The sequence below is a fragment of the Apteryx mantelli genome, chromosome 27 (assembly GCF_036417845.1).
Source record: "Apteryx mantelli isolate bAptMan1 chromosome 27, bAptMan1.hap1, whole genome shotgun sequence".
Lineage (NCBI taxonomy): Eukaryota > Metazoa > Chordata > Aves > Apterygiformes > Apterygidae > Apteryx > Apteryx mantelli.
In genome coordinates, this window is record NC_090004.1 from 7,299,429 (window position 1) to 7,312,160 (window position 12,732).

The 12,732-nt window shown below is 67.7% G+C and overlaps 2 protein-coding genes across 2 annotated transcripts in view; both read right to left on the reverse strand.

Annotated features, from left to right (window-relative positions):
• Positions 1–5,438: 5,438 nt before the first annotated feature.
• On the reverse strand, positions 5,439–6,919 carry SMIM12 (small integral membrane protein 12). Its single transcript, XM_067311434.1, has 2 exons — positions 6,880–6,919; positions 5,439–6,615 (listed from the first exon to the last, which is right to left on the reverse strand). Exon 2 carries the CDS (start codon positions 6,596–6,598, stop codon positions 6,317–6,319), a length of 282 nt encoding a protein of 93 aa, XP_067167535.1. The 5' UTR covers positions 6,599–6,615; positions 6,880–6,919; the 3' UTR covers positions 5,439–6,316.
• Positions 6,920–9,383: 2,464 nt separating this feature from the next.
• DLGAP3 (DLG associated protein 3) overlaps positions 9,384–12,732 on the reverse strand; it is a 30,263-nt gene continuing 26,914 nt past the window's right edge. Inside the window, exons 8-12 of the mRNA XM_067311314.1 lie at positions 12,402–12,487; positions 11,409–11,833; positions 10,945–11,036; positions 10,289–10,432; positions 9,384–9,739 (exon numbers count right to left, since the gene is read on the reverse strand). Of these exons, the coding sequence (XP_067167415.1) occupies positions 9,521–9,739; positions 10,289–10,432; positions 10,945–11,036; positions 11,409–11,833; positions 12,402–12,487 (966 nt within the window). The 3' untranslated portion in view covers positions 9,384–9,520. The remainder of the gene's footprint in view (positions 9,740–10,288; positions 10,433–10,944; positions 11,037–11,408; positions 11,834–12,401; positions 12,488–12,732) is intronic.

Here is a 12,732-nt window from a genome sequence, read left to right on the forward strand (position 1 = left end):
GCTCTCCGAGCTCGGGAAACAGCCCGAGATGGCACGCAGCAGCCGCAGCACGTGCCGAGGTGCCAGTGCCATCCCTGGCGGTGGTGGGTGCTGGCGCCATCCTGGCTTTACCCCAGTTTCTCCCATTGGAGACGTAAAGTTTCTCATCCTGCCCCTGCTTTTATAACCCCCCCCATCACGCACCCGGCATGGCAGCCACACGGCATGTCCCACCGCCGAAATAACCGCCAAAGCAGGGCTAATTCTGCACCGATGGGTCCTGGAATAAAGCAAATGCCTGGAAGAGATGCGATGTGGTTGAATCAGAGGGAGCAAAAGAAGGAGGAAAGAGCTGGACAGACAGACAGGGGCCCTGTGGGTTGCACAACTGTGTTTCTGCCGGGTTCGTGTGCTCTGTGGGCACATCTAATGCCACCCTTGTCACCAGGAGCCCAGCACCCATGAAGCCCCCTCCAGCACAGCCCGGCGGTCCCGGCCCTCGGAGCGGGAGGCTCCCGCCTTGCTCCGAGTTGAGGCCAGTCAGAGCTGGGCTCCCTCCGCACGGCCTTGCCGTGGGCTGCCGCTGCACGTCCCGCTGCGCCCAGGAGCTGGCAAGGCACCAAGGGGATTATTTTTAAGCTTTCCCAGTGCACGGAAAAGAGCAAGCTTCTAAATCGGAGCCACTCACAGGAAGAGCAGCAGTGGGAGCAGAGCTGCCGCTGAGCGGGGAGGACGGGAAGAGGGCAGGGCAGGGACGTGCTGGGCGCGGGCACAGGCACAGCTGCATCCCCCAGCCTGCTGCAGCCCCCGTCCCATCCCGCAGTGCCCGGGGAGGGCAGGGAGCAGCTGGGGTGCTGGCAGGCAGCTCCACTCGCCCACTGGCCCCGGGGCCCCCTCCTTGTGCGGGAAGAGCAAAGCAGGCCCCGGACGCGCTCCGGCCCGTCTCAGCACCGCTGCCGCCAATGCACAATGAAGGCAAAGCGAGCCCCGACCCGCTCCCTTCCTCCCCCGGGGCCGTCCCTGGAGCGGGACTATATTTAGCACTCCAAGCATGGGGCACGCTGGGCAACGCGGCCCCCTCCCAGCGCAGCGGCCCCGGGACCCGCGTGAGAACCGCGGGGCGGGAGGAAGCGCGCTCAATAGCCGCCGCGACTTCCCGCATCCTGACATTGTCGCTCCTCTCCAGCCGCTTCCTCGCGCGGGGGGCAGCGGGCAGCGGTGGCCAGCGGTGCCCTGCGCCCTCGCGCCCACCCTGGGACCCCATCACAGCCGGAGCCCTGCTCTGCACCCGCTAGCCTGGGAGCTGGGATGTGGGGCTGCCCCTCGGGGGCAAACGCTTCCCCGGCTCCCGGCGGAGCAGCAGCCAAAGCAGCAAGTCCCTGGCTGGGAGGGCGCATCGGAGTGGCCCCGTCCTGCTCTCCTTGGTGGATAAGGCTCTTTTGCAGGGATTTGAGTTGCTTTATAACCTCAGCGCTGCTCCGGCCCCAGCGCTGAGTGGGAGAAACCTGCTCCGCAGCTCCCGGGAGCACCAGCCCTGCCGCAGCGCCCCGGCACCCTGCAGGAACCTTGGGTCCCGGCACGGAGCCCGGCGGCCGGGGTGATCCGTGGGCTTTGGCGGCCGGCAGCGGCGCAGAGGCTATGCCTGCAGGATCGCCTCCCTCCACAGCTGTCCCCAGGCCAGGGCTCGGGGGAGGCAGCGTCATTTAAGTGCTGCCCCGCTGAATAAAAGTGCTTTCGCTGTTAAAAGGCGCAGCGCCTGGGCCGTGGGGGCCTCGGCAGGAAAAGGGTCTTGCAGTGAGGGGGATAGGGCCGGGAGCAGATTCTCATGGGCTCAGGGAAAGGGCAAAAGCGGAGCCTGGGAAAAAAGCCTTGCGCACCAGGGACAGGGAGCAGGCGGTCCCCAGGGACATGCTGCTCGCTCGCCGCGCTGGTGCTGCTGGGTGAGCACGGCCCTGCACCCGCGTGCCGGGGCACAGCGCTGGCTGCCCCGAGCGCCTGCACGGTGCGGGGCTTGGTCTCAGGAACACGCGTGTCCCCAGGATCCTCCGCTCGTCCCCCGCTCCCCCACACCTCTCCCAGGCTCTCGCACACCGCAAGATCAGGGCCGTGCTGGAAAGGGACCAAAACGCTCCGAGCAGCCGTCGTGCCAGGCCAGAGCAAGGTCAGAGCGTCCCAGCGGCAAGGCCGCGCTCCCCAGCCCCGCGCGCAGCTGGCGCGTCCACGCGCTGAGCTAACCGGACATCCGCCACGGCGCCCAGGTGTGCCGAGCCTGCTGCCGGGGGATGCTCTCCGGGAGCAGCGTGGGGGACTCCGGGCAGGGGGGAGCAGGGCTCCCTCCACCACCTCCGCTCGCTCCTGCATCCTGCTTCCGGAAATAGCAACCTGCTCCTCTCACAAGCTGTTAGTGACAGATGGACAGACAGACAGTCAGGGACGGAGAGAGACACACACACACACACACACACAGTCACGGGCAGGGCATTCCCAGGGTGGCCCCGGCACAGCCAGGTGGCCCCGGTGCCAAGCTCCCCCCCTGTGAGCCACGGCTGGACGCTGGCTCCTGCTCTGCGGCAAGCAGGGACGGTGGATGCTGCAGCCACCGAGTGCGGCGTTTGGGGAACAGGACACCTTGCCCTGTAAGAGGGGACAAGAGGGGCCACCCACTCCCTGCAGGCACAAACATCATGTAGGTTTTCTCCTGGCTCAGCTTTGTCCCGCTGGTCGCGCTGGCGCTTTGCGCAGCTCCCGCTACGGCTGCCCCGCTGTGTTCCCAGCCAGAGGTGGCTTCGTTTCAGCAGCTGCAGGATTTAATCCCTTCTCCGCAGTGCACTGCAGGGGCTGGGGAGCCCACGGCAGCAGGGACATCCCCGAAGCCAAGGAAGCCCTGCCCTGACGGCAGGGAGAGTGTCCTCCCTTGACACATGCCACCGGCTGGGCCGGGTGGCGGGATTCCCTGCCCTGGGGCCAGGCTCGCCGTCGTCACGCTCCCCGGTGCGCTCGGCCTTGGCCAGCGCTGCTGGCACCTCTCCTCGCCACGCTCCTGCTGCAGCAACCGGCTGCACCGCGGCAGGAACAAGCCCAGCAGGTTGCAGACATGCCGGAACAGAACCGGTTCTTGGATCGTTGTGTGCAAGATCTGGAAAATAATTTTTGCCAGAATAGTTTATTCAATAAAGCTTCCTCTTGCACTTCATGAGCCATCCGTGGCTGCTCGTCCCGGCCCTGCGTGCTTGCTGGGCCCTATTCTTGTCCAGCGAGCGCTTCCCAGGCAGCACATTGTTGGGATTCAATGGGAGGAAGGGTGGGTTTACAGCAGCGAGGATTTAGGAGAACTGCAGCACTTTCCCGTGCTGCAACTGGTCTCTGGGAAGTGGCTTCACCCCTGCCCCAGTGTCTCCGTGGGGGATCACAGCTTGTCCTGACAGCTCTGCCGACCTCAGCCATGGGACCGGCCGCTGTCAGCACTGGGAACGCCGGGAGCCGCTAAATGCACAGAAACCAGCTGGAGGACAGCTGTGCTCCACGGCCCCTGGGACTGCGCTGCGCTGCAGCCGTCCGGGAGCCGCAGCAGGAGCCGCGGTCGGGGGCTCCTGGGGGTGGCAGCCCTCGGTGCCCGCGCAGCAGGATCCCTCGACGCGGCTTTCCCGGCAACTGCATTGTTTCAGCAAAGGGGGAGGAAGGTGCGGAGCAGCCCCCCGCCCCGAACAAAGCCACGTGTGGGCTCAGACAGAGGAAACGGCGGCCAGCGAGGGCCCAACAAAGCGCCATTGTGCCCTGCCGGCCCTGAGAACAGGCAGATCAATGGGCTATAAACAGCCAAGGAGTCACCCCGTCTGGGGGCAAACAAAGGGAGTTTGGAAGAAGTTTCCGACCTGGGTCCAGCTGGTCCCAGCTGGGGGAAGGGAAGGGCCCATTCCCACCCCAGAGCACAATAGGGAGCAGCCAGGTTGGGGCAGAAGCAGGCTAAGGCTATAGGCTACATCAGCCGTCCCGCAGGGGCAAGGGGATGGTGCCAGCCAGCCGGGGGGCCCTGGGCTGGGGAGCCGGGGGATGGCACAAGAGACGCTGCGATTCCCAGGGCAGGAGGCAGCAGCGGGGCACGGGGCACAGCTGGGACGGCCTTCGCATTGCCCCAAAACGCCTCCCGGACCCACCATTCCAGGCACTGCCGAACACGGCAAAGGTGCGGCACCTCCCCAGCTGCACCCGTGCCTCAGCTTCCCTGCCTGTTCCCTCGCAAACAGCAAGCGCCAAGGCCTGCGAGCTCTTGGCGACGAAGGGTCATGAGCCCAGCTAGAGAGCAGAGATCCAGCCCCAAGGACAGCGGGCTGAGAGAGAAACACGGATGGGGAGCGCAGGTAGTAAAGCTGTCAGCAGGGCCGGAGCTGGCCCAGATGCGGGAAGCGGAGAGCCCTTTCTCCCCAGGCGCTCGAGGAAGCAGGACGAAGCAATGCAAAGTGCTGAACTGGCTGCTGACATCAGGGCTTTGCACGAGACACAACAGATTTATCGCCCCCGGGAGGGGAAGGCCAGGCTGGGGCAGCGCCTGAGGCCTCGCAGAGAGACCAGGGGAAAAAACAAGCCCGGAGCCAGCGATAACCCGAGCTACAGCCGGCTCAGCCCCGGCAGGCGGCAGGCAGAGAGCAGCCAGGAGCTGAACACCGGGCCCGGCTTGGGCGTTGCTAGCTGGGGTTTATTCCCACAGCGCCAGCAGCGTCGAGGGGACACAAGACAGCACCAGGCTCGCTCCCAGCAGCGTTTCAGCGGCAGGTCTCCGAGGGCTCGTGGCCGGGCCCCCTCGTCGTGGGCTCTTCCCGCGCCTGCGTTTCTCCCACCTTGCAGCGCCCTGCTCAACGTCACCAGCAGCTGAGCGGGAGCCCCCGACCCCCAGGTCCCCACCCAGCGCTGCCACCATTCTGCCTTTGCAGATAAGGAAATGGAAGGCAAGCAAAGGACGTGGCCGGGGCAGCCAGGAGGGAGGCACACGGGCAGCGTGGGCTGCTGTTGCCTCCCTCTCCTTCCTGCCCCCCGTCACCCTCTGCCAGCTGTGCCAGGCCTCGCGGAGCGGGGGCCAGGCGAGGCCAGTGCCAGGCCAGGGAGGCGCAGCCTGCCTTGGAGCACGTCCAGGCCTTCTCCAGTTGTGGAAGAGGGAGGGAAGCCTCTCCCTCGCCCTCCCTCACACCCTCCTTCTGAGTGCTTGGAGCACAGGAACCTGCGGGCACAGAGGGACGGTGCCCCTCCAGCGCCACACGGACATAGCACGGCCCTGCGCCAGCACGGGAGGGAGCAGAGCGCTTCACAGCAAAGGCCGAGAGGAGCACAGCCTGCTGCCAGCACCACTGAGAGGTGCTCTGCACTGCGGAGATGTTTAGTGAGCTTCTCAAAAACACTGGGCGCAGAAACATGCTCTGAGCTGGGGTTTTGGCCCAGATTCTGCAATGCAGAAGAAGACACAGAGGCCCAAGGACTCACAATAGTTTAATCTGGCTGTTTCTGTGCAAGGCAGAGTTCTTTCATTCTCTACACATCTCCAGTCAGCCTCAGACTGGTCCAAAGTCAGAGCTGTGCTTGCAACCCCATGACAGGTGCAGAGCCAGGACCTCCACCCCCCGCACCCCCTTTCCCTGCTGCAAAGCCTGGAGGCAACACAAGGAAGAGTTCCCAGAAGACTCCTCCATCACCGTTCAGGCTCCTGCGGTGGTACGCTAGTGTGGTGCTGTGAGCTCTAGGAAGCATGTCTGGGGTTTACAAGAAGCTGATAAGCAGGATGGCAGGTCACCTGCAAGCCCTCCTCATCCCTCCTGCTGTTAGCCCAGCCCTTGACCCCATGTCACTCAGGCCCAAGCTCACTCCAGAAAGCTTTGCTCGGAAAGACACAAGTCTACTCCATTTTCGTACCAAAGAAGAAACCAAATCTGAAGAGATCTGGATGGAACCAGGCCAGGACGGTTTTGGGGCACGGGGACAGGCTGGGAGCTGAGGAGCTTTAAACACAGTCCATCTCCAGAGCATCATTCTCGTTGCAGCACGCCACCTAAGAGGAGGTCTGGCTGCTGTATACTGAGCGTGTCCGTCGGGTGGGCAAACCCTGACCAGTCACCTCTCCAGAGGGCCCAGGGAGGGTGAAGAGCAGCAGCGGGCACAGCAGATTACTCAAGCACAGCCAGGTGCTGGAGGACGTCCAGTGGAGCATGTGTAGGTGGCAGAGGAGTCCCCAGCATCAGGCTGAGGGATGCAGCTGGGCAGGCCAGTCAGCTGCAGCCCCCGGGGAACGGAGGGGCCCTCAGCCAAGCCCAGCTGGCCGGATGCTCGCTCTGGGTTTGCCCACGCAGCTTCGTTAACTCTTCTCGGCTCGGTTCCTGTTCAGCACCGCCCGGGGGGCGAACTCCAGTTTGTCCTTGAGGCTCACCACCTCGGTCAGGTCCTTGCCGGCGATCTCCTGCAGCTTGCGGTCCTCGCGCCGCTCCGAGATGCTCTTCTCCTCCTCGGCCGGCGGCGGCGGCGGGTCGCCGCGGAGGAACCACTCCAGGTGGTAGCCCACGGCGCCCACCACGAAGGCCACCGGGAAGGTGACGTACGGCGCGTAGGTGCGCAGCGCCGTCCAGAGCACCGGCCACATGGCGGCGGCGGCGTGGCCTGCGCAAGGGCAGCGACACGACGGTCACGGCCGGGCCCCGCCACCCACCCCCAGCCGCCGCCCGCCCGCCCGCCCGCCCGCGAGCGCCGGGCCGGGCCGGGCCTGCCCGTCAGCGCAGGCCGCGCAGGCCCCACGGAGGCACGGAGCCCCCCAGGGCGGCCGCCGCGGGGCCCTCAGCGGGGCCCTTCAGGGACCGAACCGCCTCGAACCGCCTCGAACCGGCCCCAACCGAACCGAACCGAACCGGCCCGCGCCCCCCTCACCTGGGCCCGCGCGCCCCGCGCCCCGCGCCGCCGCACCTCCCCCGGCCCCGCCCCCTTGCTCCCATTGGCTGCGCCGGCGCCGAGGACGCGAGCGCGGCGAAGCGCGGCCCCCCCCGCCGCGGCGGTGTGCGCGGCGCGCGGCGCTGCCCCCTGCTGGGCGCCGCCGGATCGGCAGCGCTGGAGGAGCAGCGCCCGGCGCCGGCCCGGGGGAGGGTCTGGGGGGGGCGGGCCCGGGCAGAGACCGGCCCCACGGACACCCCTCCTGCCCCACGGACACCTCCTGCCCCACGAGCCCCCTCTGCCCCACAGACCCCCTCTGCCCCACAGACACCTCCTGCCCCATTGACACCCCCTGAGCCACAGACACCCCTCCTGCCCCACGGACACCTCTTGCCCCACGACTACCGCCTGCCCCACAGACACCCCCTGACCCACGGCCACCCCCGGCCAGAGACCAGCTTCACGGAACCCCCCTCCTGCCCCACGGGCACCTCTCCTGCCCCATGGGCACCCCCTACCCCACGGACATCCCCTGCCCCACGGACATCCCTGGCCAGAGACTGGCCCCACACCCCCCCCTGCCCCACAGACACCCCCCCCGCCCCCAGTGAAGGACAGGCAGACACGGCGGGTGAAAGGTGAGCCAGGCGCCGGCCGCAGCTCCCGGCGGCGGGGAGGCAGCCGCCGGCCCCGGGGAACCGAAGCGTCGCCTTTATTAATTACGGCTGGAGGCTCGTTACAATAAAAACGGACCCAGGCGCTGCGGGCGCTGCAGCGCGTCGCCCGCCGCCGAGGACGGGCAGGCGGACGGGCTTCCTCGGCCCGGCGCCTCGACGGGAGCCGGGCTGTGCGGTGGCGGCAGCAGTGGGCACCGGCATCGGCATCGCCGCCTTCCTGGGAAAGGGCAGCGCCGGCCCTCGCCGCCCGCCGGGCTACGCGTCCCTTCTCGCCGGCAGCCACTCGCAGCGGCACGCGCCAGCTGCCTCCCGCCTCCGCGCCATTCCCGGCCGCCACGCGGTTTCTCCCCTTGCAAGGATAAAATAGACACGGGGCTGCCCGGCACTAGCGGCACGTCCCGGGAAAAGCGGGTGTCCCCCGGCCGCGGCGCCCCCCCCCCCGCGAGGTTTGGCCCCGGGGTTTTGGGGACCGGCCCCGGCGGCGGCTGCCGCTGCCGCTGCCGCTCCTGCCCCGCTGCCGGCGGCTGGCCGCGACGGCGAGCCGGGGAGCGAAGGCGAGGGGGGAGGCTCCCCCGTGGCGGGGGTCACAGTGCAGGTGGGCTCCCCGCTTGGAAGCGGAGGCGGCGCGAGAAGGCAGCGCGGGGCTTTCGGGTCTTTCCCCCCCCCACGCGGCGCCTTCGGGGGCCGCTTCCCGGGGGGGGGCTCATGGCATGTGCCAGCCCCCTGCCCGGCAAAGGGGCGGCCGTGGGGGCAGTGAAGGCTCCACACAGGGAAAAGGAGGGAGGAGAGGTGCCGAGTGCGGAGCGGCGTGCAGCCCCGCGCCACCGTGCCCAGCTGCCCTGCAGGGACCCCGGAGGCGGATAGCGGGACACGGGCTTCCCCGCTCCGCCGCGCCGTGCAATACCCTGCAGGAAGCTGCCCTGCTCCGGGGTCGGTGCGCGGAGACGGGGCAGCCGGGAGCACGGAAGCGGCATCCCGGGATGGCCCATCCTGCGGCAAGCAGGGGCAACACCACCCGGACGCGAGGCCTGTGGCCATCCCGGTGCAGTCCCCGACGGCAGCGAGCCGGCACAGCTCCGAGGGAAGGCACGGAAAGGCCGGCGTCGCGCTTCCCGGCTCACACGTCCCTGCTCTCCCCGCCGCCGCCGCCTCGCTCGCACACCCGGCGCGCAGGAAAAGCAGCTCTCACCGGCAGCGACTCGCCAAACCGCGACCGTCTCCCCCGGGCTCGCAGGCGCGCTGCGGAGGCGGTCCCGGACTCACGCAGGAACGGGGGGACAGAGAGCTGGGCGAGGAGGGAAGGAGACGGGAAAGGGTTCGGAGCAAGGCGGACGAGTGCGTCGGTGCTGATGCCGTGTCGAGGGAAGCGGGGCCGGCTCTCCGTTGCCATGGATTTCCTGCTGCTCCGGTCCCAGTCTCACCAGCCAGAACACAGCTCTGGTCATGTGTAGTTTCTGCTTTATTCCTTAGGATATATTTATATATGTATAGCGGCCGAGGCCCCCTGCGTTCCCCACGGCACCGGGGCAGGGCGCGGAGCGGCCCCGGCCCCGGGGCGCCACGGCGGAGCCGGCGGGACGGCAGGGGGGGTCCCGGAGGGGCGGCGGGGGCCTGCCTGCGGCCCCCTCCCCGGCGGGGCCGAGGGTCGCCTCTGCGCCGGACGGGACGCGGGCCGAGGAGGGCGGGAAAGGGGGGAGAGGGGACGGGAGAGCGACGATGGGGCGCCGAGGAGGAGCCCGGGAGAGGTGGGCAGGGGCATGCGGGCGGGGGGGGGGGGGGGGGCAACGGGACGGGGCAGAACCAGGTTGGCGTTCGTTCGCCGTCGGATCCGTGAAACGTCTACGATAGAAAAGAGAGAAGCTGTGAGCGGGCCGCGAGCCGCCCCCCGCGGTGTCCCCGCGGCCCCCGATCACAGTGAGCGACGGACTCTCCGTCCAGTCCGCGTAGAAAAGCCGAGGCCCCCGTCACAGCCGGGTCTGCGCCTCGGGGATGTAGATCTCGATGCTGTCGGCGCTCTCGGTGGCCGAGTTCTGGCGGAAGGAGGCGGCTCGCTTGGCCGCCAGGAGCCGCTTGCGGGCCTCCTGCCGCTGCCGGTCCACCGAGTCCAGGGAGCGCTCCTTCACCGGGTGCACCTTGGAGCGCGGCGGCTTCTTTGGTATCGGGGGAGGCACCTTCTTCTCCTCCTGCGCAGCAACGGGGGGGGGGGGGGGGGGGGGGGGAGCGTCAGGGCCGGGCGCGGGGCCGCGCCGGGCAGCCGCGCTCAAATATCGCAGCGGGGAAAAGGTCTGTTTTCCAGGCCCATTTTTCCCCGTTCTTTGCATTCCCAGCGTTTGCTAAAAACGCCTGCTGGTTTTGCCGGCGATAACTCGGCAGCGGCAATTTGGATGCAGATGTGTTAGGAGAGGAAGACGAAGGGAGGGATGACCGCAAACGGCAGCCCTCGCCTGCATCCCCTTCCGGACCGGCGCTGCGGGAACGCCGGGCCAGCTCTGGCACGGCCACACCAACCTCGAGCTCCCCTGCCCTCGGAGGCAGCCGCGCGGAGCTCGGTATCCAAACACCAGCCTGGACAAGCCCTCCCCATCTCTTGTAAAACATCCCCATGGGTCCTTCTGCCAAGCAATCAACAACCTCCAGGCCCTGGGGCGGCTGAGGGCACTTGCTCTTCCCTGAGAAGTGAGAGCCGTCCCCGGGATCGCCAGCCGGGCAGCGGCAGCGCCCCGCTCGCTTACCTTGGTCTCAATGATCTTCCACCCGTTGGCCTTGAGCTGCTGGAGCTCTGCAAACTTCATGCTGACATCCTCGATGGAGAGCTGCAGGAGGTCCCAGAACCCAGCCAGGTCTTGGAAGGTGGGCACGGGGAACGCGTTGGGATCCTGCGGGGAGGAGGACGCACCGGGTTGGCCATGTCCGCCCCGCAAGGACACCGGGGTCTGCTGGCTTCGAGCACCAACCTCCCATCTCGCCCAGCGCACGCTGCAGCAGAGGGGCCCAGCCGCCTGGCATTCCCCTGCTCTACTCAAAAATCCCCTCTTTGTCAGCTGAGGTGCCCTAGGCACAATGTCCCAGCTAGGTCTTTGCCCCAGAGCCGAAGCAGCCACCAGGATGGGGCAGTTTGGGATGCACGCCCTTTTGCACCCCTCCAGCTGAGAGGAAAATACCCACAGTCACCAAGGAGAAGTGCTCTTCATCCTCCCCAGCACTTGGGATCCAGCCAGAAAGCCTTCTCCTCCTCGCCCACATCCCCAGGCTGGAAGGGGTTAGGATGAGCCTCCAACACCGAGGTGGCTCCTCCAAAGCTGCCGTTGCCGGGTGCAGGCTGACGTCTGCAGCTCCGCTTGCGGAGCCCTGCGGCCCGGGGACGGCGCTGCGGCGGCCGGGAACTCACCATGTTCTGCTGGCAGAGTCGGTAAAACTGCTGCACCTTCTGGGACATGAGGAGCTGGGCGCTGCCCACAGCACTGCGGATCTTCTCCAGGACTGGCGAGGCCCCAGGAGAAAGCACAAGGTCAGTTCCTCCCCGGGAAAGTGGGCATCTTTCTTCCCGATTGCTCAGCAACAGCTTGCTCCATCATTTAGGAGCAGCTCAGCACTGAGCATTGCCCTCCAGCCCCCTCCTCTGCGGGAGAGCCCGGGGAGCTCGGACCCACCCAAAAACCCGCATGGGATCTTCTCCCTGCGCTGCTCCAGACCCTGCTCGTCCCAGAGGGTTTCCGGGGATCTCTTGCCACTGATCCCAACCTCTTTAACCCTCTCCGAGCCAAGCGGCATCGCCTGCAGGGGAGATGCTCCAAGGCGGCCACCCACGGGGCCATCCAGCCCTCCAAGAACCCACAGCCCGCCCCAACTCACTCTCCTCCGGCAGGTCGTAGTCCTCCGCCTCCCTCTCCATCTGCTGGCACCAGCCCTCCATCTTCTCCACCTCAGCCTGCAGGAGTTTGATGAACCACTCCCCATCCCGGTGGCAGGGGGAAGCCCTGCCGGAGTCGGGGAGGCTGCGGGAGCCCCGGTCCCTCCAGGAGTCCCGTCGCGGCACCTCCACGGTGTCGTACTGCATCTGGTAGTCCTCCCGGTAGGCCCACTGGCCCTGCGTGTGCACCGTCTTGTACACCGAGTACTGCCGGGTGGACTCGGGCTCCGAGGAGTGCCGCTGGAAGGGGCGCCCGAACTGCAGGGCCTTGTCCTCGGTGGCCACGGCCAGCCCGGCGAAGCCCTCCAGCTCCAGGTCCGCCTGTACGCCCGCCGTCACGCTGTTGGAGCGCTTGAAGCGGGCTCGCCTGCGGAGGGGAGAGCGGGAGCGCGTGGGGACCCTCGCGGGGACGGCAGGGACCCCGGCGACGTTGGGGACACCGGGAAAGCGAGGGAAGCCCCACGAGCCTGGCACCACTGCGCTGGGACCATCGCGGGTACGGGCTGGGCGCAGGGTGTCCACGGGCAGGACGGGGCTGGGGACACCAGCTCCGTGGGGTCGGCTGCTCACAGCCACCGTTCCCACATTTCCTGTGCTCCTAGCCCGTTTCCGTGGCCGCCGGTGCTGGAGCGATGCTGAAGGACGGGTGAGGAACGTGCACCCTGGCCCCGCGTCAAGGCAAGAAGATGCACATTTACGGGGCCCACCCGAGCCGCCCCGCTGCCCCGCGAGCAGGGCCGGGGCCCCGGCAGCGCCTCGGCTCGGGCCGTGCAAGCCCCGGGTCACGGCACGGCCGCCCCAGGCTAATATTCAGGTTTTGCGTCAGAAAAGCCCAAAGGTTTCATCCGAGCCTCGGCCAGGTTCAAGCCCCAGCTCAGGGCAAACAAGACCCCGGAGGGACGGGGCACCAACAGCCGCCTTTCACCAGCTTTTACCTTTTGTCTTCCTCCACTTGCACTCCGATGGAGTGGAATTCCCTCTGGCTCCGGCTCTCCGTGTCCGAGTCGGAGATGGCCTCCACCTGCCGCAGGCAACAGAGGGAGAACGGGTTGGGAAGGGCGCTCCGAGGCGCCGCGGGCATGGGCAGCTCGTGCCCTCGCGTTTGCATCAGCGGATGCACAGTTTGCATCAGCGCCCGCTGCTTTCTGCCCGGCCGGCCGCGAGGCCTCCCGCACCCCCCGGCTGCTCCGGCACCCGCTCGGCTTGGAGCATCCCCAGAGCCCGGAGCAGGGTGCAAGGGGAGAGCCGGGGCGACTAGCCAGTAGG